We start from the raw sequence: 27,468 nt of genomic DNA on the forward strand, positions 1-27,468 counted from the left end.
TTCATGATATGTTTTTGCTCCACCCCCCCTCCTAGTCACACCCTGATCCCTTCTTTGTCACACCCTGATTTTCACCAGTCACTTTCCTCTCCACCTTCTCTATGTCACATCCTGTTTCCACCCTACTTGGGAAGTATATATAAAGACAGCATTGTGAGTTTTAGAGTGCTGTACCTTGAGTTTAGCTTAGCTCGTCTTAGATTGTGCTGCGTCCTGCATGAATAAAGAGATACTGCCTACAGCTCAACCATGAGTCCCTGGTCGTCTGTTACCCGCCCGTGAAGCCAGCCCGGCGAAAACAACATAACCTGTCGAAAACAACAATTCCTGCTCGGCTGTTTGAGCAAGGGTCCTCAATCTCTTTCAGCTTGAAAGGCCCCTCCCTTCTCTCTCTCTCTCTCTCTCTCTCTCTCTCTCTCTCTCTCTCTCTCCCTCCCTCCCTCTGCCCCTCTCTCCAACCCTCCCTCCAACCTTCCTTTGCCACCCCCTCAGCAGACTTGACTGTGTCCAAGGAAGGCATGGAAACATTCCCTGTTGTCTCTTTGCACAGCTGTTTGGGCTTGACCTCAGCCCCTCAGGTGAAGCTTATGGACTGACTGAGAATCCCTTGGCATCTTGCCAGGGCTGTGGCTGGGACTCATCTCCCCTGAGGGCTATTGGTGCCAGCCTATGGGAGCCGATCAGAGGCAGAAGTCCCTGTTTTATCTTAATCAATTACTTACTCTGGATTGAGGGATCAAACAGGGTGGAGGTTATGCTAATTGACAGTGGTTATGCAAATTGACAGTGGTTATGCAAACTGACTCTCTAGCCTGAGCTCCCAAAGCCACAGGCCCCATCCCACCCACACCACGAAACAGTGTGCATTCATGCTCTTTCTCAGCTCTTGGTGACTAGATAGGAATGCAAGAAGTCATCGAGTTTGATCTCCCAAGGGTTGTAGATATTCTGCTTTTTCTTACACTTTTGAAAGACAGTAAGAGATTGGAGGATGGTCCACCTAGATCAGAGCCAACATTCCAGAGCCCAAGGACCCTGGTTTAAACCCCAGTCACCTGCTGGACCTGGGAAGCTTCATAAGTGGTGAAACAGTATACCATGGTGTCTCTCCACCCCTCTCCTCTGTTCCTCTCCTCTCCCTTCCACTCCCCTTCCCTCTTCTCCCTTCCCCTAATCGTACCTCTCGTCCCCTCCTGTCCCGCTCCTTTTCCCCTACTCCCGTCCTATCTCCTGTCCTCACCAACCTTCTTCTCTCCTCTCCTTTCTTCTCTCCTGCTCCCCTCTCCTTCCTCTCCACTCCTCTCTTCCCCTGTGCCCTCTCTCCACCCAAGCTCTGATTTCCTTCATTCTCTATGTGAACTCACACATGAGAAAACAGTGGAAAAGGGACACTGTTTCTTGTTTGTTTGTTTGTTTGTTGTTTTGCATGAGTCTATGAAGTCCGTTGGTTCCTCATTCTTTAGGATTTTTAAAATTCTTTCTGGGGGATTCAAGTTTTGCATTCAAGAGTAAACACAATAGTTTGTCATGCATACCATTTCTCAGTTTCCCACGCAACAACCCAACCCCCACGAGGTCCTCTGCCATCCGTTTTGGACCTGTGCTCTCTCCCCACCCACCCCAGAGTCTGTGTTTTAGGTGCAATACACCCATCCCAGTTCAGGTTCTCCTTGTGTTTTCTCTTCGGGTCTTGTTTTCCCACTTCTGCATGAGAGTGGACTCGTCACATCTTCAAAGGGTAACCTTTTTGATTTGAAACATTTCATTTCTTGATGAGAACAAGAGGAGAGAAAGAAATAGCCAGCCATCAGGGTGTTGTGCTGTTCAGCTCTCTGCTCTCTGATGGTTTGTCAATTGACTCCATCCGCAGTCCTATGTCAGATCTCATCCTCTCCCTGTGTGGTGATTATCTGTGGGTACTCGGGGACAGTTTGTCATCTGTGTGGGCCCTTTCCCACTCCAAGGTGGACCCGCAAACAGTTGCAGTGTGAGTTCTTGTTGGCTGAGTAATCACATCAGGCTTAGTCAGCCCTGGTTTCAGGAGGTAGGCTGGGCGGGGATATGGAGCCCCACCCAGTGAGATTGTCCTGAGGCCAATGTGATTGGCCAGGACTAAGCTGGCGCCACCCCCGCAGCATCCTCTATGGCCAATGAGGGAAGGGGGAGTGTGCATGTTAGCAGAGCACAGGGTCCTGAGAGGTATAAAAGGGTTTGTGGGGAGGGCGTGGCTCATCTTGCTGTAGGAGCTGCTGGAATCCCTCAGGAAGAGAGCAGGCCGCAGAGTAGGAGTCTTGTGCAAGCAGAAGCTCTCAGATCGCCCGAGTCGAGAAGATTCTCCTGGAAGGAAGAAAAGCTCCCAGTCTTGGGGTGTTGAAGAGGTAGTCAGGTGTTGGGGGGAGGACTCCTGTGGGGGAGGGTCGGCTGGGATTGACTGTGCGCCAGGGGACCCAGAAGTGCCCAGCAGCGGCAGCATGGGCGGGGGCATAGGCAGCCACGGGGGCGGCAGAGGCGGAGGCGGCACCTCATACCTGCCCCAAATGGATTTGGACCTGGACCTGCACGGAGACCTGGATGTGGACGTGCACGTGAGTGAGCAAGGAGCTGCTGGGGTGGGGGCTGGCCTACAGAACCTGGGCAACACTTGCTATGTGAATGCGGCTCTGCAATGCCTGACACACACCAGGCCCCTGGCATGGGCTCTGCAGTGGCGGAGGCGGTGGCAGCAGCAGCATCAGCAGCAGCAGCAGCAGGAGCAGCAGCAGCAGGAGCAGCCGGAGCAGCAGCAGCAGCACTGCGCGGGCTGTTGCCCTGAGCATCCCAGCTGCGCCCTGTGCGCCCTGCAGGCCCACGTGGCCCGCGCCCTGCTGCAGCCCCGGCAGGTGCTGCGGCCCCCGCGAGCACTCCTGAGTGGGTTCCACCGCCAGCAGCAGGAAGACGCCCACGAATATCTGCTATACGTGCTGGATGCCCTGACACATGCCTGTGGCCAAGCTGCACCAGCACAGGCCCCTGGGCCAGCCCACATCCACAAGCCCTTGCACAGCACCAGCTGCGAGGACTCTGGGCTGGTGCCCAGCATCTTCGGCGGGCTGTGGAGGTCTCAGATTCGCTGCCTCCACTGCCACTCAGTGTCAGAGACCTTCGAACCTTACCTGGACATCGCCCTCAACATCCATGCCGCCTCCAGTGTGGAGCAAGCTCTGCGGGAGCTGGTGAAGCCTGAGCGCCTGGACGGGGACAACGCCTATGAGTGCGGACACTGCCAGCACAAGAGAGCCGCCTCCAAGACCTTGAGCCTGCACAGCCCTTCGCAGGTGCTCGTGCTGGCCCTGCAGCGCTTCTGCCCCTGGAGCCACAGCAAAGACGCCAAGGCCGTGGCCTACCCACAGGAGCTGGACCTGCGTGAATACACGTCAAAGCCGCAGGGACCGCCTCTGCTCTACGGCCTCTACGCCATCCTGGTCCACGTGGGCTGCACCCCCCACAGCGGACACTACCTGGCCTATGTGCAGAGTGCCCAAGGACTCTGGTATCAGATGGACGACGCTCGGGTCACCGCCTGCCACGTGGCCTCTGCCCTCAGCCAGCAGGCCTATGTCCTCTTTTACCTGCGCAAGACACAGCTACCCCAGCAACAGCAGCAGCAGCAGCAGCAGCAGCAGCAGCAGAACGACGACGAGGAGGAGGAGTTCAGGGCTTCCTGCCACCCTGCACCAGAACCAGCCTGCCCTGTCTTGCCCAGTGCACAGCCTGGCCTGCCGACCAGCCCCGATGAGCCCCAGAGAGACCAACGCCTTCCCAGACTGCAGCCGTCCCCGCAGCAGCCATGCCAACCAACACCACCAGCACAGATGACTTTGGACCAGTGGAGAGCTCTCCAGGAACACAAGCGGCCCACGACCCACTTGCAGCTCAGGACAGTGCCAGGTGACCTGCCTGCCCAGGCTGTGCTCATCCACCCCTCCACAGGAGGCAAGGCATGGGCCAGGCCACACAGCCCTTCCTCAAAGGAGAACACCACCCCCAGCGCTGAACCCACCAACACTGCCTCTGCGACCACCACTGCTCCAGCCACGACCAGAGCCACCAAGAGGAGGAACAAGAAGACCCACAAGAAGATGCTGCTCACCTTGCCCAGCCCTCAGCCCTGCCATGCCTATAGGTGCTGACAACACGGTGCTTGCTCACCCCTTCTCCAGGACCAGGGAGCCCAAGGACCGGACCAAGGCTTCAGTTGCAGCCCCCCAGTCTGACACGCCACAAGCCCTCCTGTCCACACCCGGGTCTTTGCCTGCAGCCTCCCTTGCCCACAAAAGGAGCACACTCTGCACTCCTCGGCATCTGCACCTTTCTGCACTTCCCTGGAAGAAGGACAGACTCCTGGCTCTGCCAGGAGATGGGGCTGGAAGGCTCAGCCCAGGCAGGACACAGCCCTGCCAACCAGCATTCCCCTTGTGCCCCTGAAGAGAAGACCCAGAACCACACCCAGACCCAGAACCGCAAACAGACCCACTCCCAGACCCAGACACGAGTGGCTGCTGCTCAGGGAAATCTGTCTTCACAGCTCATCTCTCATGCCCTGGAAACCCTTCCCTTGGCAGGCATCACCTCAATCACTCACGCCCTGGTCCCTGGTCGGGAGTCACAGCCCCTTCCTCTGGACTATGCGTGGACTGAACGGACAGCCCTGTGCCAGAGTTTTGCCAAGGTTTCACACTGGGAAGGAAGGAGCCTCGACTCTTCCCACACAGCCTGCCCTCCTGCATTGTGTGATAGCTGTAATGGACTGTACTCATTCCTCTCTGCAATAAAGTGCTTCAAACATCAGAAAGTGTCTCCAACTCTTCTTTTTACTGCAGACGGTGTTTGCTTTGAGTCTTGCTTGGTCTTGAAGTTAGGGAGATAGCAGGGGCGATCAGCTAAGGAACGTAGCGGGGTGAGGGTGAGGTGGAGGTGCCCGCCCGATGGATGATGGATGGGATGCAAGAGCCTGGCATCAGCAGTGCTCCTTGCATGGGAAGAAGCTTCATTCCTGTTGGTATGCATGAGACCCCTTCTGTTTCATTTGGTTTAAATCCCCCCTGCTGAACACTATTCTATTTACATAACCACTTCATTCTATTTACATAACCGCTGTTAACAAGCACCTCCCTCCAGGGCATTGGTTCAATCCCCACTGTTTCATGATATGTTTTTGCTCCACCCCCCCTCCTAGTCACACCCTGATCCCTTCTTTGTCACACCCTGATTTTCACCAGTCACTTTCCTCTCCACCTTCTCTATGTCACATCCTGTTTCCACCCTACTTGGGAAGTATATATAAAGACAGCATTGTGAGTTTTAGAGTGCTGTACCTTGAGTTTAGCTTAGCTCGTCTTAGATTGTGCTGCGTCCTGCATGAATAAAGAGATACTGCCTACAGCTCAACCATGAGTCCCTGGTCGTCTGTTACCCGCCCGTGAAGCCAGCCCGGCGAAAACAACATAACCTGTCGAAAACAACAATTCCTGCTCGGCTGTTTGAGCAAGGGTCCTCAATCTCTTTCAGCTTGAAAGGCCCCTCCCTTCTCTCTCTCTCTCTCTCTCTCTCTCTCTCTCTCTCTCTCTCCCTCCCTCCCTCTGCCCCTCTCTCCAACCCTCCCTCCAACCTTCCTTTGCCACCCCCTCAGCAGACTTGACTGTGTCCAAGGAAGGCATGGAAACATTCCCTGTTGTCTCTTTGCACAGCTGTTTGGGCTTGACCTCAGCCCCTCAGGTGAAGCTTATGGACTGACTGAGAATCCCTTGGCATCTTGCCAGGGCTGTGGCTGGGACTCATCTCCCCTGAGGGCTATTGGTGCCAGCCTATGGGAGCCGATCAGAGGCAGAAGTCCCTGTTTTATCTTAATCAATTACTTACTCTGGATTGAGGGATCAAACAGGGTGGAGGTTATGCTAATTGACAGTGGTTATGCAAATTGACAGTGGTTATGCAAACTGACTCTCTAGCCTGAGCTCCCAAAGCCACAGGCCCCATCCCACCCACACCACGAAACAGTGTGCATTCATGCTCTTTCTCAGCTCTTGGTGACTAGATAGGAATGCAAGAAGTCATCGAGTTTGATCTCCCAAGGGTTGTAGATATTCTGCTTTTTCTTACACTTTTGAAAGACAGTAAGAGATTGGAGGATGGTCCACCTAGATCAGAGCCAACATTCCAGAGCCCAAGGACCCTGGTTTAAACCCCAGTCACCTGCTGGACCTGGGAAGCTTCATAAGTGGTGAAACAGTATACCATGGTGTCTCTCCACCCCTCTCCTCTGTTCCTCTCCTCTCCCTTCCACTCCCCTTCCCTCTTCTCCCTTCCCCTAATCGTACCTCTCATCCCCTCCTGTCCCGCTCCTTTTCCCCTACTCCCGTCCTATCTCCTGTCCTCACCAACCTTCTTCTCTCCTCTCCTTTCTTCTCTCCTGCTCCCCTCTCCTTCCTCTCCACTCCTCTCTTCCCCTGTGCCCTCTCTCCACCCAAGCTCTGATTTCCTTCATTCTCTATGTGAACTCACACATGAGAAAACAGTGGAAAAGGGACACTGTTTCTTGTTTGTTTGTTTGTTTGTTGTTTTGCATGAGTCTATGAAGTCCGTTGGTTCCTCATTCTTTAGGATTTTTAAAATTCTTTCTGGGGGATTCAAGTTTTGCATTCAAGAGTAAACACAATAGTTTGTCATGCATACCATTTCTCAGTTTCCCACGCAACAACCCAACCCCCACGAGGTCCTCTGCCATCCGTTTTGGACCTGTGCTCTCTCCCCACCCACCCCAGAGTCTGTGTTTTAGGTGCAATACACCCATCCCAGTTCAGGTTCTCCTTGTGTTTTCTCTTCGGGTCTTGTTTTCCCACTTCTGCATGAGAGTGGACTCGTCACATCTTCAAAGGGTAACCTTTTTGATTTGAAACATTTCATTTCTTGATGAGAACAAGAGGAGAGAAAGAAATAGCCAGCCATCAGGGTGTTGTGCTGTTCAGCTCTCTGCTCTCTGATGGTTTGTCAATTGACTCCATCCGCAGTCCTATGTCAGATCTCATCCTCTCCCTGTGTGGTGATTATCTGTGGGTACTCGGGGACAGTTTGTCATCTGTGTGGGCCCTTTCCCACTCCAAGGTGGACCCGCAAACAGTTGCAGTGTGAGTTCTTGTTGGCTGAGTAATCACATCAGGCTTAGTCAGCCCTGGTTTCAGGAGGTAGGCTGGGCGGGGATATGGAGCCCCACCCAGTGAGATTGTCCTGAGGCCAATGTGATTGGCCAGGACTAAGCTGGCGCCACCCCCGCAGCATCCTCTATGGCCAATGAGGGAAGGGGGAGTGTGCATGTTAGCAGAGCACAGGGTCCTGAGAGGTATAAAAGGGTTTGTGGGGAGGGCGTGGCTCATCTTGCTGTAGGAGCTGCTGGAATCCCTCAGGAAGAGAGCAGGCCGCAGAGTAGGAGTCTTGTGCAAGCAGAAGCTCTCAGATCGCCCGAGTCGAGAAGATTCTCCTGGAAGGAAGAAAAGCTCCCAGTCTTGGGGTGTTGAAGAGGTAGTCAGGTGTTGGGGGGAGGACTCCTGTGGGGGAGGGTCGGCTGGGATTGACTGTGCGCCAGGGGACCCAGAAGTGCCCAGCAGCGGCAGCATGGGCGGGGGCATAGGCAGCCACGGGGGCGGCAGAGGCGGCGGCGGCACCTCATACCTGCCCCAAATGGATTTGGACCTGGACCTGCACGGAGACCTGGATGTGGACGTGCACGTGAGTGAGCAAGGAGCTGCTGGGGTGGGGGCTGGCCTACAGAACCTGGGCAACACTTGCTATGTGAATGCGGCTCTGCAATGCCTGACACACACCAGGCCCCTGGCATGGGCTCTGCAGTGGCGGAGGCGGTGGCAGCAGCAGCAGCAGCAGGAGCAGCAGCAGCAGCAGCAGCAGCACTGCGCGGGCTGTTGCCCTGAGCCTCCCAGCTGCGCCCTGTGCGCTCTGCAGGCCCACGTGGCCCGCGCCCTGCTGCAGCCCCGGCAGGTGCTGCGGCCCCCGCGAGGACTCCTGCGTGGGTTCCACCGCCAGCAGCAGGAAGACGCCCACGAATATCTGCTATACGTGCTGGATGCCCTGACACATGCCTGTGGCCAAGCTGCACCAGCACAGGCCCCTGGGCCAGCCCACATCCACAAGCCCTTGCACAGCACCAGCTGCGAGGACTCTGGGCTGGTGCCCAGCATCTTCGGTGGGCTGTGGAGGTCTCAGATTCGCTGCCTCCACTGCCACTCAGTGTCAGAGACCTTCGAACCTTACCTGGACATCGCCCTCAACATCCATGCCGCCTCCAGTGTGGAGCAAGCTCTGCGGGAGCTGGTGAAGCCTGAGCGCCTGGACGGGGACAACGCCTATGAGTGCGGACACTGCCAGCACAAGAGAGCCGCCTCCAAGACCTTGAGCCTGCACAGCCCTTCGCAGGTGCTCGTGCTGGCCCTGCAGCGCTTCTGCCCCTGGAGCCACAGCAAAGACGCCAAGGCCGTGGCCTACCCACAGGAGCTGGACCTGCGTGAATACACGTCAAAGCCGCAGGGACCGCCTCTGCTCTACGGCCTCTACGCCATCCTGGTCCACGTGGGCTGCACCCCCCACAGCGGACACTACCTGGCCTATGTGCAGAGTGCCCAAGGACTCTGGTATCAGATGGACGACGCTCGGGTCACCGCCTGCCACGTGGCCTCTGCCCTCAGCCAGCAGGCCTATGTCCTCTTTTACCTGCGCAAGACACAGCTACCCCAGCAACAGCAGCAGCAGCAGCAGCAGCAGCAGCAGCAGAACGACGACGAGGAGGAGGAGTTCAGGGCTTCCTGCCACCCTGCACCAGAACCAGCCTGCCCTGTCTTGCCCAGTGCACAGCCTGGCCTGCCGACCAGCCCCGATGAGCCCCAGAGAGACCAACGCCTTCCCAGACTGCAGCCGTCCCCGCAGCAGCCATGCCAACCAACACCACCAGCACAGATGACTTTGGACCAGTGGAGAGCTCTCCAGGAACACAAGCGGCCCACGACCCACTTGCAGCTCAGGACAGTGCCAGGTGACCTGCCTGCCCAGGCTGTGCTCATCCACCCCTCCACAGGAGGCAAGGCATGGGCCAGGCCACACAGCCCTTCCTCAAAGGAGAACACCGCCCCCAGCGCTGAACCCACCAACACTGCCTCTGCGACCACCACTGCTCCAGCCACGACCAGAGCCACCAAGAGGAGGAACAAGAAGACCCACAAGAAGATGCTGCTCACCTTGCCCAGCCCTCAGCCCTGCCATGCCTATAGGTGCTGACAACACGGTGCTTGCTCACCCCTTCTCCAGGACCAGGGAGCCCAAGGACCGGACCAAGGCTTCAGTTGCAGCCCCCCAGTCTGACACGCCACAAGCCCTCCTGTCCACACCCGGGTCTTTGCCTGCAGCCTCCCTTGCCCACAAAAGGAGCACGCTCTGCACTCCTCGGCATCTGCACCTTTCTGCACTTCCCTGGAAGAAGGACAGACTCCTGGCTCTGCCAGGAGATGGGGCTGGAAGGCTCAGCCCAGGCAGGACACAGCCCTGCCAACCAGCATTCCCCTTGTGCCCCTGAAGAGAAGACCCAGAACCACACCCAGACCCAGAACCGCAAACAGACCCACTCCCAGACCCAGACACGAGTGGCTGCTGCTCAGGGAAATCTGTCTTCACAGCTCATCTCTCATGCCCTGGAAACCCTTCCCTTGGCAGGCATCACCTCAATCACTCACGCCCTGGTCCCTGGTCGGGAGTCACAGCCCCTTCCTCTGGACTATGCGTGGACTGAACGGACACCCCTGTGCCAGAGTTTTGCCAAGGTTTCACACTGGGAAGGAAGGAGCCTCGACTCTTCCCACACAGTCTGCCCTCCTGCATTGTGTGATAGCTGTAATGGACTGTAATAATTCCTCTTTGAAATAAAGTGCTTCAAACATCAGAAAGTGTCTCCAACTCTCCTTTTTACTGAAGATGTTGTTTCCGTTGAGTCTTGCTTGATCTTGAAGTTAGGGAGATAGCGGAGGAGGAGCAGCTAAGGAACTTAGCAGGGTGAGGGTGAGGTGGAGATGTCCGCCCCATGGATGATGGATGGGATGCAAGAGCCTGGCATCAGCAGTGCTCCTTGCATGGGAAGAAGCTTCATTCCTGCTCGGCTGTTTGAGCAAGGGTCCTCAATCTCTTTCAGCTTGAAGGGCCCCTCCCTTCTCTCTCTCTCTCTCTCTCTCCCTCCCTGCCTCTCCCCCTCTCTCCAACCCTCCCTCCAACCTTCCTTTGCCACCCCCTCAGCAGACTTGACTGTGTCCAAGGAAGGCATGGAAACATTCCCTGTTGTCTCTTTGCACAGCTGTTTGGGCTTGACCTCAGCCCCTCAGGTGAAGCTTATGGACTGACTGAGAATCCCTTGGCATCTTGCCAGGGCTGTGGCTGGGACTCATCTCCCCTGAGGGCTATTGGTGCCAGCCTATGGGAGCCGATCAGAGGCAGAAGTCCCTGTTTTATCTTAATCAATTACTTCCTCTGGATTGAGGGATCAAACAGGGTGGAGGTTATGCTAATTGACAGTGGTTATGCAAATTGACAGTGGTTAAGCAAACTGACTCTCTAGCCTGAGCTCCCAAAGCCACAGGCCCCATCCCACCCACACCACGAAACAGTGTGCATTCATGCTCTTTCTCAGCTCTTGGTGACTAGATAGGAATGCAAGACGTCATCGAGTTTGATCTCCCAAGGGTTGTAGATATTCTGCTTTTTCTTACACTTTTGAAAGACAGTAAGAGATTGGAGGATGGTGCACCTAGATCAGAGCCAACATTCCAGAGCCCAAGGACCCTGGTTTAAACCCCAGTCACCTGCTGGACCTGGGAAGCTTCATAAGTGGTGAAACAGTATAGCATGGTCTCTCTCCACCCCTCTCCTCTGTTCCTCTCCTCTCCTCTCCCCTCCTATCCCCTTCCCTGTCCTCCCTTCCCCTAATCGTCCCTCCCCTCCCCCTCCTGTCCCCCTGCTTTTCCCCTACTTCCGTCCTATCTCCTGCCCTCACCAACCTTCTTCTCTCCTCTCCTTTCTTCTCTACTGCTCCCCTCTCCTTCCTATCCACTCCTTTCCTCCTCTCTGCCCTCTCTCCACCCAAGCTCTGATTTCCTTCATTCTCTATGTGGACTCACACATGAGAAAACAGTGGAAAAGGGACACTGTTTCTTGTTTGTTTGTTTGTTTGTTTGTTTGTTTGTTGTTTTGCATGAGTCTATGAAGTCCGTTGCTTCCTCATTCTTTAGGATTTTTAAAATTCTTTCTGGGGGATTCAAGTTTTGCATTCAAGAGTAAACACAATAGTTTGTCATGCATACCATTTCTCAGTTTCCCACGCAACAACCCAACCCCCACGAGGTCCTCTGCCATCCGTTTTGGACCTGTGCTCTCTCCCCACCCACCCCAGAGTCTGTGTTTTAGGTGCAATACACCCATCCCAGTTCAGGTTCTCCTTGTGTTTTCTCTTCGGGTCTTGTTTTCCCACTTCTGCATGAGAGTGGACTCGTCACATCTTCAAAGGGTAACCTTTTTGATTTGAAACATTTCATTTCTTGATGAGAACAAGAGGAGAGAAAGAAATAGCCAGCCATCAGGGTGTTGTGCTGTTCAGCTCTCTGCTCTCTGATGGTTTGTCAATTGACTCCATCCGCAGTCCTATGTCAGATCTCATCCTCTCCCTGTGTGGTGATTATCTGTGGGTACTCGGGGACAGTTTGTCATCTGTGTGGGCCCTTTCCCACTCCAAGGTGGACCCGCAAACAGTTGCAGTGTGAGTTCTTGTTGGCTGAGTAATCACATCAGGCTTAGTCAGCCCTGGTTTCAGGAGGTAGGCTGGGCGAGGATATGGAGCCCCACCCAGTGAGATTGTCCTGAGGCCAATGTGATTGGCCAGGACTAAGCTGGCGCCACCCCCGCAGCATCCTCGATGGCCAATGAGGGAAGGGGGAGTGTGCATGTTAGCAGAGCACAGGGTCCTGAGAGGTATAAAAGGGTTTGTGGGGAGGGCGTGGCTCATCTTGCTGTAGGAGCTGCTGGAATCCCTCAGGAAGAGAGCAGGCCGCAGAGTAGGAGTCTTGTGCAAGCAGAAGCTCTCAGATCGCCCGAGTCGAGAAGATTCTCCTGGAAGGAAGAAAAGCTCCCAGTCTTGGGGTGTTGAAGAGGTAGTCAGGTGTTGGGGGGAGGACTCCTGTGGGGGAGGGTCGGCTGGGATTGACTGTGCGCCAGGGGACCCAGAAGTGCCCAGCAGCGGCAGCATGGGCGGGGGCATAGGCAGCCGCGGGGGCGGCAGAGGCGGCGGCGGCACCTCATACCTGCCCCAAATGGATTTGGACCTGGACCTGCACGGAGACCTGGATGTGGACGTGCACGTGAGTGAGCAAGGAGCTGCTGGGGTGGGGGCTGGCCTACAGAACCTGGGCAACACTTGCTATGTGAATGCGGCTCTGCAATGCCTGACACACACCAGGCCCCTGGCATGGGCTCTGCAGTGGCGGAGGCGGTGGCAGCAGCAGCAGCAGCAGGAGCAGCAGCAGCAGGAGCAGCCGGAGCAGCAGCAGCAGCACTGCGCGGGCTGTTGCCCTGAGCATCCCAGCTGCGCCCTGTGCGCCCTGCAGGCCCACGTGGCCCGCGCCCTGCTGCAGCCCCGGCAGGTGCTGCGGCCCCCGCGAGCACTCCTGAGTGGGTTCCACCGCCAGCAGCAGGAAGACGCCCACGAATATCTGCTATACGTGCTGGATGCCCTGACACATGCCTGTGGCCAAGCTGCACCAGCACAGGCCCCTGGGCCAGCCCACATCCACAAGCCCTTGCACAGCACCAGCTGCGAGGACTCTGGGCTGGTGCCCAGCATCTTCGGCGGGCTGTGGAGGTCTCAGATTCGCTGCCTCCACTGCCACTCAGTGTCAGAGACCTTCGAACCTTACCTGGACATCGCCCTCAACATCCATGCCGCCTCCAGTGTGGAGCAAGCTCTGCGGGAGCTGGTGAAGCCTGAGCGCCTGGACGGGGACAACGCCTATGAGTGCGGACACTGCCAGCACAAGAGAGCCGCCTCCAAGACCTTGAGCCTGCACAGCCCTTCGCAGGTGCTCGTGCTGGCCCTGCAGCGCTTCTGCCCCTGGAGCCACAGCAAAGACGCCAAGGCCGTGGCCTACCCACAGGAGCTGGACCTGCGTGAATACACGTCAAAGCCGCAGGGACCGCCTCTGCTCTACGGCCTCTACGCCATCCTGGTCCACGTGGGCTGCACCCCCCACAGCGGACACTACCTGGCCTATGTGCAGAGTGCCCAAGGACTCTGGTATCAGATGGACGACGCTCGGGTCACCGCCTGCCACGTGGCCTCTGCCCTCAGCCAGCAGGCCTATGTCCTCTTTTACCTGCGCAAGACACAGCTACCCCAGCAACAGCAGCAGCAGCAGCAGCAGCAGCAGCAGCAGCAGCAGCAGCAGAACGACGACGAGGAGGAGGAGTTCAGGGCTTCCTGCCACCCTGCACCAGAACCAGCCTGCCCTGTCTTGCCCAGTGCACAGCCTGGCCTGCCGACCAGCCCCGATGAGCCCCAGAGAGACCAACGCCTTCCCAGACTGCAGCCGTCCCCGCAGCAGCCATGCCAACCAACACCACCAGCACAGATGACTTTGGACCAGTGGAGAGCTCTCCAGGAACACAAGCGGCCCACGACCCACTTGCAGCTCAGGACAGTGCCAGGTGACCTGCCTGCCCAGGCTGTGCTCATCCACCCCTCCACAGGAGGCAAGGCATGGGCCAGGCCACACAGCCCTTCCTCAAAGGAGAACACCGCCCCCAGCGCTGAACCCACCAACACTGCCTCTGCGACCACCACTGCTCCAGCCACGACCAGAGCCACCAAGAGGAGGAACAAGAAGACCCACAAGAAGATGCTGCTCACCTTGCCCAGCCCTCAGCCCTGCCATGCCTATAGGTGCTGACAACACGGTGCTTGCTCACCCCTTCTCCAGGACCAGGGAGCCCAAGGACCGGACCAAGGCTTCAGTTGCAGCCCCCCAGTCTGACACGCCACAAGCCCTCCTGTCCACACCCGGGTCTTTGCCTGCAGCCTCCCTTGCCCACAAAAGGAGCACACTCTGCACTCCTCGGCATCTGCACCTTTCTGCACTTCCCTGGAAGAAGGACAGACTCCTGGCTCTGCCAGGAGATGGGGCTGGAAGGCTCAGCCCAGGCAGGACACAGCCCTGCCAACCAGCATTCCCCTTGTGCCCCTGAAGAGAAGACCCAGAACCACACCCAGACCCAGAACCGCAAACAGACCCACTCCCAGACCCAGACACGAGTGGCTGCTGCTCAGGGAAATCTGTCTTCACAGCTCATCTCTCATGCCCTGGAAACCCTTCCCTTGGCAGGCATCACCTCAATCACTCACGCCCTGGTCCCTGGTCGGGAGTCACAGCCCCTTCCTCTGGACTATGCGTGGACTGAACGGACAGCCCTGTGCCAGAGTTTTGCCAAGGTTTCACACTGGGAAGGAAGGAGCCTCGACTCTTCCCACACAGCCTGCCCTCCTGCATTGTGTGATAGCTGTAATGGACTGTACTCATTCCTCTCCACAATAAAGTGCTTCAAACATCAGAAAGTGTCTCCAACTCTTCTTTTTACTGCAGACGGTGTTTGCTTTGAGTCTTGCTTGGTCTTGAAGTTAGGGAGATAGCAGGGGGGATCAGCTAAGGAACGTAGCAGGGTGAGGGTGAGGTGGAGGTGCCCGCCCGATGGATGATGGATGGGATGCAAGAGCCTGGCATCAGCAGTGCTCCTTGCATGGGAAGAAGCTTCATTCCTGTTGGTATGCATGAGACCCCTTCTGTTTCATTTGGTTTAAATCCCCCCTGCTGAACACTATTCTATTTACATAACCACTTCATTCTATTTACATAACCGCTGTTAACAAGCACCTCCCTCCAGGGCATTGGTTCAATCCCCACTGTTTCATGATATGTTTTTGCTCCACCCCCCCCCTCCTTGTCACACCCTGATCCCTTCTTTGTCACACCCTGATTTTCACCAGTCACTTTCCTCTCCACCCTCACTATGTCACATCCTGTTTCCACCCTACTTGGGAAGTATATATAAAGACAGCATTGTGAGTTTTAGAGTGCTGTACCTTGAGTTTAGCTTAGCTCGTCTTAGATTGTGCTGCGTCCTGCATGAATAAAGAGATACTGCCTACAGCTCAACCATGAGTCCCTGGTCGTCTGTTACCCGCCCGTGAAGCCAGCCTGGCGAAAACAACATAACCTGTCGAAAACAACAATTCCTGCTCGGCTGTTTGAGCAAGGGTCCTCAATCTCTTTCAGCTTGAAAGGCCCCTCCCTTCTCTCTCTCTCTCTCTCTCCCTCCCTCCCTCTGCCCCTCTCTCCAACCCTCCCTCCAACCTTCCTTTGCCACCCCCTCAGCAGACTTGACTGTGTCCAAGGAAGGCATGGAAACATTCCCTGTTGTCTCTTTGCACAGCTGTTTGGGCTTGACCTCAGCCCCTCAGGTGAAGCTTATGGACTGACTGAGAATCCCTTGGCATCTTGCCAGGGCTGTGGCTGGGACTCATCTCCCCTGAGGGCTATTGGTGCCAGCCTATGGGAACCGATCAGAGGCAGAAGTCCCTGTTTTATCTTAATCAATTACTTACTCTGGATTGAGGGATCAAACAGGGTGGAGGTTATGCTAATTGACAGTGGTTATGCAAATTGACAGTGGTTATGCAAACTGACTCTCTAGCCTGAGCTCCCAAAGCCACAGGCCCCATCCCACCCACACCACGAAACAGTGTGCATTCATGCTCTTTCTCAGCTCTTGGTGACTAGATAGGAATGCAAGACGTCATCGAGTTTGATCTCCCAAGGGTTGTAGATATTCTGCTTTTTCTTACACTTTTGAAAGACAGTAAGAGATTGGAGGATGGTCCACCTAGATCAGAGCCAACATTCCAGAGCCCAAGGACCCTGGTTTAAACCCCAGTCACCTGCTGGACCTGGGAAGCTTCATAAGTGGTGAAACAGTATAGCATGGTGTCTCTCCACCCCTCTCCTCTGTTCCTCTCCTCTCCCTTCCACTCCCCTTCCCTCTTCTCCCTTCCCCTAATCGTACCTCTCGTCCCCTCCTGTCCCGCTCCTTTTCCCCTACTCCCGTCCTATCTCCTGTCCTCACCAACCTTCTTCTCTCCTCTCCTTTCTTCTCTCCTGCTCCCCTCTCCTTCCTCTCCACTCCTCTCTTCCCCTGTGCCCTCTCTCCACCCAAGCTCTGATTTCCTTCATTCTCTATGTGAACTCACACATGAGAAAACAGTGGAAAAGGGACACTGTTTCTTGTTTGTTTGTTTGTTGTTTTGCATGAGTCTATGAAGTCCGTTGGTTCCTCATTCTTTAGGATTTTTAAAATTCTTTCTGGGGGATTCAAGTTTTGCATTCAAGAGTAAACACAATAGTTTGTCATGCATACCATTTCTCAGTTTCCCACGCAACAACCCAACCCCCACGAGGTCCTCTGCCATCCGTTTTGGACCTGTGCTCTCTCCCCACCCACCCCAGAGTCTGTGTTTTAGGTGCAATACACCCATCCCAGTTCAGGTTCTCCTTGTGTTTTCTCTTCGGGTCTTGTTTTCCCACTTCTGCATGAGAGTGGACTCGTCACATCTTCAAAGGGTAACCTTTTTGATTTGAAACATTTCATTTCTTGATGAGAACAAGAGGAGAGAAAGAAATAGCCAGCCATCAGGGTGTTGTGCTGTTCAGCTCTCTGCTCTCTGATGGTTTGTCAATTGACTCCATCCGCAGTCCTATGTCAGATCTCATCCTCTCCCTGTGTGGTGATTATCTGTGGGTACTCGGGGACAGTTTGTCATCTGTGTGGGCCCTTTCCCACTCCAAGGTGGACCCGCAAACAGTTGCAGTGTGAGTTCTTGTTGGCTGAGTAATCACATCAGGCTTAGTCAGCCCTGGTTTCAGGAGGTAGGCTGGGCGGGGATATGGAGCCCCACCCAGTGAGATTGTCCTGAGGCCAATGTGATTGGCCAGGACTAAGCTGGCGCCACCCCCGCAGCATCCTCTATGGCCAATGAGGGAAGGGGGAGTGTGCATGTTAGCAGAGCACAGGGTCCTGAGAGGTATAAAAGGGTTTGTGGGGAGGGCGTGGCTCATCTTGCTGTAGGAGCTGCTGGAATCCCTCAGGAAGAGAGCAGGCCGCAGAGTAGGAGTCTTGTGCAAGCAGAAGCTCTCAGATCGCCCGAGTCGAGAAGATTCTCCTGGAAGGAAGAAAAGCTCCCAGTCTTGGGGTGTTGAAGAGGTAGTCAGGTGTTGGGGGGAGGACTCCTGTGGGGGAGGGTCGGCTGGGATTGACTGTGCGCCAGGGGACCCAGAAGTGCCCAGCAGCGGCAGCATGGGCGGGGGCATAGGCAGCCGCGGGGGCGGCAGAGGCGGCGGCGGCACCTCATACCTGCCCCAAATGGATTTGGACCTGGACCTGCACGGAGACCTGGATGTGGACGTGCACGTGAGTGAGCAAGGAGCTGCTGGGGTGGGGGCTGGCCTACAGAACCTGGGCAACACTTGCTATGTGAATGCGGCTCTGCAATGCCTGACACACACCAGGCCCCTGGCATGGGCTCTGCAGTGGCGGAGGCGGTGGCAGCAGCAGCAGCAGCAGGAGCAGCAGCAGCAGGAGCAGCCGGAGCAGCAGCAGCAGCACTGCGCGGGCTGTTGCCCTGAGCATCCCAGCTGCGCCCTGTGCGCCCTGCAGGCCCACGTGGCCCGCGCCCTGCTGCAGCCCCGGCAGGTGCTGCGGCCCCCGCGAGCACTCCTGAGTGGGTTCCACCGCCAGCAGCAGGAAGACGCCCACGAATATCTGCTATACGTGCTGGATGCCCTGACACATGCCTGTGGCCAAGCTGCACCAGCACAGGCCCCTGGGCCAGCCCACATCCACAAGCCCTTGCACAGCACCAGCTGCGAGGACTCTGGGCTGGTGCCCAGCATCTTCGGCGGGCTGTGGAGGTCTCAGATTCGCTGCCTCCACTGCCACTCAGTGTCAGAGACCTTCGAACCTTACCTGGACATCGCCCTCAACATCCATGCCGCCTCCAGTGTGGAGCAAGCTCTGCGGGAGCTGGTGAAGCCTGAGCGCCTGGACGGGGACAACGCCTATGAGTGCGGACACTGCCAGCACAAGAGAGCCGCCTCCAAGACCTTGAGCCTGCACAGCCCTTCGCAGGTGCTCGTGCTGGCCCTGCAGCGCTTCTGCCCCTGGAGCCACAGCAAAGACGCCAAGGCCGTGGCCTACCCACAGGAGCTGGACCTGCGTGAATACACGTCAAAGCCGCAGGGACCGCCTCTGCTCTACGGCCTCTACGCCATCCTGGTCCACGTGGGCTGCACCCCCCACAGCGGACACTACCTGGCCTATGTGCAGAGTGCCCAAGGACTCTGGTATCAGATGGACGACGCTCGGGTCACCGCCTGCCACGTGGCCTCTGCCCTCAGCCAGCAGGCCTATGTCCTCTTTTACCTGCGCAAGACACAGCTACCCCAGCAACAGCAGCAGCAGCAGCAGCAGCAGCAGCAGCAGCAGCAGCAGCAGCAGCAGAACGACGACGAGGAGGAGGAGTTCAGGGCTTCCTGCCACCCTGCACCAGAACCAGCCTGCCCTGTCTTGCCCAGTGCACAGCCTGGCCTGCCGACCAGCCCCGATGAGCCCCAGAGAGACCAACGCCTTCCCAGACTGCAGCCGTCCCCGCAGCAGCCATGCCAACCAACACCACCAGCACAGATGACTTTGGACCAGTGGAGAGCTCTCCAGGAACACAAGCGGCCCACGACCCACTTGCAGCTCAGGACAGTGCCAGGTGACCTGCCTGCCCAGGCTGTGCTCATCCACCCCTCCACAGGAGGCAAGGCATGGGCCAGGCCACACAGCCCTTCCTCAAAGGAGAACACCGCCCCCAGCGCTGAACCCACCAACACTGCCTCTGCGACCACCACTGCTCCAGCCACGACCAGAGCCACCAAGAGGAGGAACAAGAAGACCCACAAGAAGATGCTGCTCACCTTGCCCAGCCCTCAGCCCTGCCATGCCTATAGGTGCTGACAACACGGTGCTTGCTCACCCCTTCTCCAGGACCAGGGAGCCCAAGGACCGGACCAAGGCTTCAGTTGCAGCCCCCCAGTCTGACACGCCACAAGCCCTCCTGTCCACACCCGGGTCTTTGCCTGCAGCCTCCCTTGCCCACAAAAGGAGCACACTCTGCACTCCTCGGCATCTGCACCTTTCTGCACTTCCCTGGAAGAAGGACAGACTCCTGGCTCTGCCAGGAGATGGGGCTGGAAGGCTCAGCCCAGGCAGGACACAGCCCTGCCAACCAGCATTCCCCTTGTGCCCCTGAAGAGAAGACCCAGAACCACACCCAGACCCAGAACCGCAAACAGACCCACTCCCAGACCCAGACACGAGTGGCTGCTGCTCAGGGAAATCTGTCTTCACAGCTCATCTCTCATGCCCTGGAAACCCTTCCCTTGGCAGGCATCACCTCAATCACTCACGCCCTGGTCCCTGGTCGGGAGTCACAGCCCCTTCCTCTGGACTATGCGTGGACTGAACGGACAGCCCTGTGCCAGAGTTTTGCCAAGGTTTCACACTGGGAAGGAAGGAGCCTCGACTCTTCCCACACAGCCTGCCCTCCTGCATTGTGTGATAGCTGTAATGGACTGTACTCATTCCTCTCCACAATAAAGTGCTTCAAACATCAGAAAGTGTCTCCAACTCTTCTTTTTACTGCAGACGGTGTTTGCTTTGAGTCTTGCTTGGTCTTGAAGTTAGGGAGATAGCAGGGGGGATCAGCTAAGGAACGTAGCGGGGTGAGGGTGAGGTGGAGGTGCCCGCCCGATGGATGATGGATGGGATGCAAGAGCCTGGCATCAGCAGTGCTCCTTGCATGGGAAGAAGCTTCATTCCTGTTGGTATGCATGAGACCCCTTCTGTTTCATTTGGTTTAAATCCCCCCTGCTGAACACTATTCTATTTACATAACCACTTCATTCTATTTACATAACCGCTGTTAACAAGCACCTCCCTCCAGGGCATTGGTTCAATCCCCACTGTTTCATGATATGTTTTTGCTCCACCCCCCCCCTCCTTGTCACACCCTGATCCCTTCTTTGTCACACCCTGATTTTCACCAGTCACTTTCCTCTCCACCCTCACTATGTCACATCCTGTTTCCACCCTACTTGGGAAGTATATATAAAGACAGCATTGTGAGTTTTAGAGTGCTGTACCTTGAGTTTAGCTTAGCTCGTCTTAGATTGTGCTGCGTCCTGCATGAATAAAGAGATACTGCCTACAGCTCAACCATGAGTCCCTGGTCGTCTGTTACCCGCCCGTGAAGCCAGCCTGGCGAAAACAACATAACCTGTCGAAAACAACAATTCCTGCTCGGCTGTTTGAGCAAGGGTCCTCAATCTCTTTCAGCTTGAAAGGCCCCTCCCTTCTCTCTCTCTCTCTCTCTCCCTCCCTCCCTCTGCCCCTCTCTCCAACCCTCCCTCCAACCTTCCTTTGCCACCCCCTCAGCAGACTTGACTGTGTCCAAGGAAGGCATGGAAACATTCCCTGTTGTCTCTTTGCACAGCTGTTTGGGCTTGACCTCAGCCCCTCAGGTGAAGCTTATGGACTGACTGAGAATCCCTTGGCATCTTGCCAGGGCTGTGGCTGGGACTCATCTCCCCTGAGGGCTATTGGTGCCAGCCTATGGGAACCGATCAGAGGCAGAAGTCCCTGTTTTATCTTAATCAATTACTTACTCTGGATTGAGGGATCAAACAGGGTGGAGGTTATGCTAATTGACAGTGGTTATGCAAATTGACAGTGGTTATGCAAACTGACTCTCTAGCCTGAGCTCCCAAAGCCACAGGCCCCATCCCACCCACACCACGAAACAGTGTGCATTCATGCTCTTTCTCAGCTCTTGGTGACTAGATAGGAATGCAAGACGTCATCGAGTTTGATCTCCCAAGGGTTGTAGATATTCTGCTTTTTCTTACACTTTTGAAAGACAGTAAGAGATTGGAGGATGGTCCACCTAGATCAGAGCCAACATTCCAGAGCCCAAGGACCCTGGTTTAAACCCCAGTCACCTGCTGGACCTGGGAAGCTTCATAAGTGGTGAAACAGTATAGCATGGTGTCTCTCCACCACTCTCCTCTGTTCCTCTCCTCTCCCTTCCACTCCCCTTCCCTCTTCTCCCTTCCCCTAATCGTACCTCTCGTCCCCTCCTGTCCCGCTCCTTTTCCCCTACTCCCGTCCTATCTCCTGTCCTCACCAACCTTCTTCTCTCCTCTCCTTTCTTCTCTCCTGCTCCCCTCTCCTTCCTCTCCACTCCTCTCTTCCCCTGTGCCCTCTCTCCACCCAAGCTCTGATTTCCTTCATTCTCTATGTGAACTCACACATGAGAAAACAGTGGAAAAGGGACACTGTTTCTTGTTTGTTTGTTTGTTTGTTTGTTTGTTGTTTTGCATGAGTCTATGAAGTCCGTTGCTTCCTCATTCTTTAGGATTTTTAAAATTCTTTCTGGGGGATTCAAGTTTTGCATTCAAGAGTAAACACAATAGTTTGTCATGCATACCATTTCTCAGTTTCCCACGCAACAACCCAACCCCCACGAGGTCCTCTGCCATCCGTTTTGGACCTGTGCTCTCTCCCCACCCACCCCAGAGTCTGTGTTTTAGGTGCAATGCACCCATCCCAGTTCAGGTTCTCCTTGTGTTTTCTCTTCGGGTCTTGTTTTCCCACTTCTGCATGAGAGTGGACTTGTCACGTCTTCAAAGGGTAACCTTTTTGATTTGAAACATTTCATTTCCTGATGAGAACAAGAGGAGAGAAAGAAATAGCCAGCTATCAGGGTGTTGTGCTGTTCAGCTCTCTGCTCTCTGATGGTTTGTCAATTGACTCCATCCGCAGTCCTATGTCAGATCTCATCCTCTCCCTGTGTGGTGATTATCTGTGGGTACTCGGGGACAGTTTGTCATCTGTGTGGGCCCTTTCCCACTCCAAGGTGGACCCGCAAACAGTTGCAGTGTGAGTTCTTGTTGGCTGAGTAATCACATCAGGCTTAGTCAGCCCTGGTTTCAGGAGGTAGGCTGGGCGGGGATATGGAGCCCCACCCAGTGAGATTGTCCTGAGGCCAATGTGATTGGCCAGGACTAAGCTGGCGCCACCCCCGCAGCATCCTCTATGGCCAATGAGGGAAGGGGGAGTGTGCATGTTAGCAGAGCACAGGGTCCTGAGAGGTATAAAAGGGTTTGTGGGGAGGGCGTGGCTCATCTTGCTGTAGGAGCTGCTGGAATCCCTCAGGAAGAGAGCAGGCCGCAGAGTAGGAGTCTTGTGCAAGCAGAAGCTCTCAGATCGCCCGAGTCGAGAAGATTCTCCTGGAAGGAAGAAAAGCTCCCAGTCTTGGGGTGTTGAAGAGGTAGTCAGGTGTTGGGGGGAGGACTCCTGTGGGGGAGGGTCGGCTGGGATTGACTGTGCGCCAGGGGACCCAGAAGTGCCCAGCAGCGGCAGCATGGGCGGGGGCATAGGCAGCCGCGGGGGCGGCAGAGGCGGCGGCGGCACCTCATACCTGCCCCAAATGGATTTGGACCTGGACCTGCACGGAGACCTGGATGTGGACGTGCACGTGAGTGAGCAAGGAGCTGCTGGGGTGGGGGCTGGCCTACAGAACCTGGGCAACACTTGCTATGTGAATGCGGCTCTGCAATGCCTGACACACACCAGGCCCCTGGCATGGGCTCTGCAGTGGCGGAGGCGGTGGCAGCAGCAGCAGCAGCAGGAGCAGCAGCAGCAGGAGCAGCCGGAGCAGCAGCAGCAGCACTGCGCGGGCTGTTGCCCTGAGCATCCCAGCTGCGCCCTGTGCGCCCTGCAGGCCCACGTGGCCCGCGCCCTGCTGCAGCCCCGGCAGGTGCTGCGGCCCCCGCGAGCACTCCTGAGTGGGTTCCACCGCCAGCAGCAGGAAGACGCCCACGAATATCTGCTATACGTGCTGGATGCCCTGACACATGCCTGTGGCCAAGCTGCACCAGCACAGGCCCCTGGGCCAGCCCACATCCACAAGCCCTTGCACAGCACCAGCTGCGAGGACTCTGGGCTGGTGCCCAGCATTTTCGGCGGGCTGTGGAGGTCTCAGATTCGCTGCCTCCACTGCCACTCAGTGTCAGAGACCTTCGAACCTTACCTGGACATCGCCCTCAACATCCATGCCGCCTCCAGTGTGGAGCAAGCTCTGCGGGAGCTGGTGAAGCCTGAGCGCCTGGACGGGGACAACGCCTATGAGTGCGGACACTGCCAGCACAAGAGAGCCGCCTCCAAGACCTTGAGCCTGCACAGCCCTTCGCAGGTGCTCGTGCTGGCCCTGCAGCGCTTCTGCCCCTGGAGCCACAGCAAAGACGCCAAGGCCGTGGCCTACCCACAGGAGCTGGACCTGCGTGAATACACGTCAAAGCCGCAGGGACCGCCTCTGCTCTACGGCCTCTACGCCATCCTGGTCCACGTGGGCTGCACCCCCCACAGCGGACACTACCTGGCCTATGTGCAGAGTGCCCAAGGACTCTGGTATCAGATGGACGACGCTCGGGTCACCGCCTGCCACGTGGCCTCTGCCCTCAGCCAGCAGGCCTATGTCCTCTTTTACCTGCGCAAGACACAGCTACCCCAGCAACAGCAGCAGCAGCAGCAGCAGCAGCAGCAGCAGCAGCAGCAGCAGAACGACGACGAGGAGGAGGAGTTCAGGGCTTCCTGCCACCCTGCACCAGAACCAGCCTGCCCTGTCTTGCCCAGTGCACAGCCTGGCCTGCCGACCAGCCCCGATGAGCCCCAGAGAGACCAACGCCTTCCCAGACTGCAGCCGTCCCCGCAGCAGCCATGCCAACCAACACCACCAGCACAGATGACTTTGGACCAGTGGAGAGCTCTCCAGGAACACAAGCGGCCCACGACCCACTTGCAGCTCAGGACACTGCCAGGTGACCTGCCTGCCCAGGCTGTGCTCATCCACCCCTCCACAGGAGGCAAGGCATGGGCCAGGCCACACAGCCCTTCCTCAAAGGAGAACACCGCCCCCAGCGCTGAACCCACCAACACTGCCTCTGCGACCACCACTGCTCCAGCCACGACCAGAGCCACCAAGAGGAGGAACAAGAAGACCCACAAGAAGATGCTGCTCACCTTGCCCAGCCCTCAGCCCTGCCATGCCTATAGGTGCTGACAACACGGTGCTTGCTCACCCCTTCTCCAGGACCAGGGAGCCCAAGGACCGGACCAAGGCTTCAGTTGCAGCCCCCCAGTCTGACACGCCACAAGCCCTCCTGTCCACACCCGGGTCTTTGCCTGCAGCCTCCCTTGCCCACAAAAGGAGCACCCTCTGCACTCCTCGGCATCTGCACCTTTCTGCACTTCCCTGGAAGAAGGACAGACTCCTGGCTCTGCCAGGAGATGGGGCTGGAAGGCTCAGCCCAGGCAGGACACAGCCCTGCCAACCAGCATTCCCCTTGTGCCCCTGAAGAGAAGACCCAGAACCACACCCAGACCCAGAACCGCAAACAGACCCACTCCCAGACCCAGACACGAGTGGCTGCTGCTCAGGGAAATCTGTCTTCACAGCTCATCTCTCATGCCCTGGAAACCCTTCCCTTGGCAGGCATCACCTCAATCACTCACGCCCTGGTCCCTGGTCGGGAGTCACAGCCCCTTCCTCTGGACTATGCGTGGACTGAACGGACACCCCTGTGCCAGAGTTTTGCCAAGGTTTCACACTGGGAAGGAAGGAGCCTCGACTCTTCCCACACAGCCTGCCCTCCTGCATTGTGTGATAGCTGTAATGGACTGTACTCATTCCTCTCCACAATAAAGTGCTTCAAACATCAGAAAGTGTCTCCAACTCTTCTTTTTACTGCAGACGGTGTTTGCTTTGAGTCTTGCTTGGTCTTGAAGTTAGGGAGATAGCAGGGGGGATCAGCTAAGGAACGTAGCGGGGTGAGGGTGAGGTGGAGGTGCCCGCCCGATGGATGATGGATGGGATGCAAGAGCCTGGCATCAGCAGTGCTCCTTGCATGGGAAGAAGCTTCATTCCTGTTGGTATGCATGAGACCCCTTCTGTTTCATTTGGTTTAAATCCCCCCTGCTGAACACTATTCTATTTACATAACCACTTCATTCTATTTACATAACCGCTGTTAACAAGCACCTCCCTCCAGGGCATTGGTTCAATCCCCACTGTTTCATGATATGTTTTTGCTCCACCCCCCCCCTCCTTGTCACACCCTGATCCCTTCTTTGTCACACCCTGATTTTCACCAGTCACTTTCCTCTCCACCCTCACTATGTCACATCCTGTTTCCACCCTACTTGGGAAGTATATATAAAGACAGCATTGTGAGTTTTAGAGTGCTGTACCTTGAGTTTAGCTTAGCTCGTCTTAGATTGTGCTGCGTCCTGCATGAATAAAGAGATACTGCCTACAGCTCAACCATGAGTCCCTGGTCGTCTGTTACCCGCCCGTGAAGCCAGCCTGGCGAAAACAACATAACCTGTCGAAAACAACAATTCCTGCTCGGCTGTTTGAGCAAGGGTCCTCAATCTCTTTCAGCTTGAAAGGCCCCTCCCTTCTCTCTCTCTCTCTCTCTCCCTCCCTCCCTCTGCCCCTCTCTCCAACCCTCCCTCCAACCTTCCTTTGCCACCCCCTCAGCAGACTTGACTGTGTCCAAGGAAGGCATGGAAACATTCCCTGTTGTCTCTTTGCACAGCTGTTTGGGCTTGACCTCAGCCCCTCAGGTGAAGCTTATGGACTGACTGAGAATCCCTTGGCATCTTGCCAGGGCTGTGGCTGGGACTCATCTCCCCTGAGGGCTATTGGTGCCAGCCTATGGGAACCGATCAGAGGCAGAAGTCCCTGTTTTATCTTAATCAATTACTTACTCTGGATTGAGGGATCAAACAGGGTGGAGGTTATGCTAATTGACAGTGGTTATGCAAATTGACAGTGGTTATGCAAACTGACTCTCTAGCCTGAGCTCCCAAAGCCACAGGCCCCATCCCACCCACACCACGAAACAGTGTGCATTCATGCTCTTTCTCAGCTCTTGGTGACTAGATAGGAATGCAAGACGTCATCGAGTTTGATCTCCCAAGGGTTGTAGATATTCTGCTTTTTCTTACACTTTTGAAAGACAGTAAGAGATTGGAGGATGGTCCACCTAGATCAGAGCCAACATTCCAGAGCCCAAGGACCCTGGTTTAAACCCCAGTCACCTGCTGGACCTGGGAAGCTTCATAAGTGGTGAAACAGTATAGCATGGTGTCTCTCCACCCCTCTCCTCTGTTCCTCTCCTCTCCCTTCCACTCCCCTTCCCTCTTCTCCCTTCCCCTAATCGTACCTCTCGTCCCCTCCTGTCCCGCTCCTTTTCCCCTACTCCCGTCCTATCTCCTGTCCTCACCAACCTTCTTCTCTCCTCTCCTTTCTTCTCTCCTGCTCCCCTCTCCTTCCTCTCCACTCCTCTCTTCCCCTGTGCCCTCTCTCCACCCAAGCTCTGATTTCCTTCATTCTCTATGTGAACTCACACATGAGAAAACAGTGGAAAAGGGACACTGTTTCTTGTTTGTTTGTTTGTTTGTTGTTTTGCATGAGTCTATGAAGTCCGTTGGTTCCTCATTCTTTAGGATTTTTAAAATTCTTTCTGGGGGATTCAAGTTTTGCATTCAAGAGTAAACACAATAGTTTGTCATGCATACCATTTCTCAGTTTCCCACGCAACAACCCAACCCCCACGAGGTCCTCTGCCATCCGTTTTGGACCTGTGCTCTCTCCCCACCCACCCCAGAGTCTGTGTTTTAGGTGCAATGCACCCATCCCAGTTCAGGTTCTCCTTGTGTTTTCTCTTCGGGTCTTGTTTTCCCACTTCTGCATGAGAGTGGACTTGTCACGTCTTCAAAGGGTAACCTTTTTGATTTGAAACATTTCATTTCCTGATGAGAACAAGAGGAGAGAAAGAAATAGCCAGCTATCAGGGTGTTGTGCTGTTCAGCTCTCTGCTCTCTGATGGTTTGTCAATTGACTCCATCCGCAGTCCTATGTCAGATCTCATCCTCTCCCTGTGTGGTGATTATCTGTGGGTACTCGGGGACAGTTTGTCATCTGTGTGGGCCCTTTCCCACTCCAAGGTGGACCCGCAAACAGTTGCAGTGTGAGTTCTTGTTGGCTGAGTAATCACATCAGGCTTAGTCAGCCCTGGTTTCAGGAGGTAGGCTGGGCGGGGATATGGAGCCCCACCCAGTGAGATTGTCCTGAGGCCAATGTGATTGGCCAGGACTAAGCTGGCGCCACCCCCGCAGCATCCT

The 27,468-nt window shown here is 55.9% G+C and overlaps 5 protein-coding genes across 5 annotated transcripts; all 5 read left to right on the forward strand.

The window, feature by feature from the left end:
* Positions 1 to 2,471: 2,471 nt before the first annotated feature.
* Positions 2,472 to 4,169, forward strand: LOC132538230 (ubiquitin carboxyl-terminal hydrolase 17-like protein 6). Its single transcript, XM_060190852.1, has 2 exons — positions 2,472 to 2,585; positions 2,844 to 4,169. The coding sequence occupies exons 1-2, from the start codon at positions 2,472 to 2,474 to the stop codon at positions 4,167 to 4,169; spliced, it is 1,440 nt and encodes a 479-aa protein (XP_060046835.1).
* Positions 4,170 to 7,647: 3,478 nt separating this feature from the next.
* LOC132538231 (ubiquitin carboxyl-terminal hydrolase 17-like protein 6) lies at positions 7,648 to 9,318 on the forward strand. Its single transcript, XM_060190853.1, has 2 exons — positions 7,648 to 7,880; positions 7,971 to 9,318. Exons 1-2 carry the CDS (start codon positions 7,648 to 7,650, stop codon positions 9,316 to 9,318), a joined length of 1,581 nt encoding a protein of 526 aa, XP_060046836.1.
* Positions 9,319 to 12,320: 3,002 nt separating this feature from the next.
* Positions 12,321 to 14,018, forward strand: LOC132538232 (ubiquitin carboxyl-terminal hydrolase 17-like protein 24). The gene is made up of 3 exons (XM_060190855.1): positions 12,321 to 12,434; positions 12,681 to 13,486; positions 13,592 to 14,018. Exons 1-3 carry the CDS (start codon positions 12,321 to 12,323, stop codon positions 14,016 to 14,018), a joined length of 1,347 nt encoding a protein of 448 aa, XP_060046838.1.
* A 3,454-nt stretch (positions 14,019 to 17,472) lies between these two features.
* On the forward strand, positions 17,473 to 19,176 carry LOC132538233 (ubiquitin carboxyl-terminal hydrolase 17-like protein 24). The gene is made up of 3 exons (XM_060190856.1): positions 17,473 to 17,586; positions 17,833 to 18,638; positions 18,750 to 19,176. Exons 1-3 carry the CDS (start codon positions 17,473 to 17,475, stop codon positions 19,174 to 19,176), a joined length of 1,347 nt encoding a protein of 448 aa, XP_060046839.1.
* A 3,466-nt stretch (positions 19,177 to 22,642) lies between these two features.
* On the forward strand, positions 22,643 to 24,340 carry LOC132538234 (ubiquitin carboxyl-terminal hydrolase 17-like protein 24). The gene is made up of 3 exons (XM_060190857.1): positions 22,643 to 22,756; positions 23,003 to 23,808; positions 23,914 to 24,340. The coding sequence occupies exons 1-3, from the start codon at positions 22,643 to 22,645 to the stop codon at positions 24,338 to 24,340; spliced, it is 1,347 nt and encodes a 448-aa protein (XP_060046840.1).
* Positions 24,341 to 27,468: the final 3,128 nt, after the last annotated feature.

Source organism: Erinaceus europaeus, chromosome 4 (genome assembly GCF_950295315.1).
Source record: "Erinaceus europaeus chromosome 4, mEriEur2.1, whole genome shotgun sequence".
Taxonomy (NCBI): Eukaryota; Metazoa; Chordata; class Mammalia; order Eulipotyphla; family Erinaceidae; genus Erinaceus; species Erinaceus europaeus.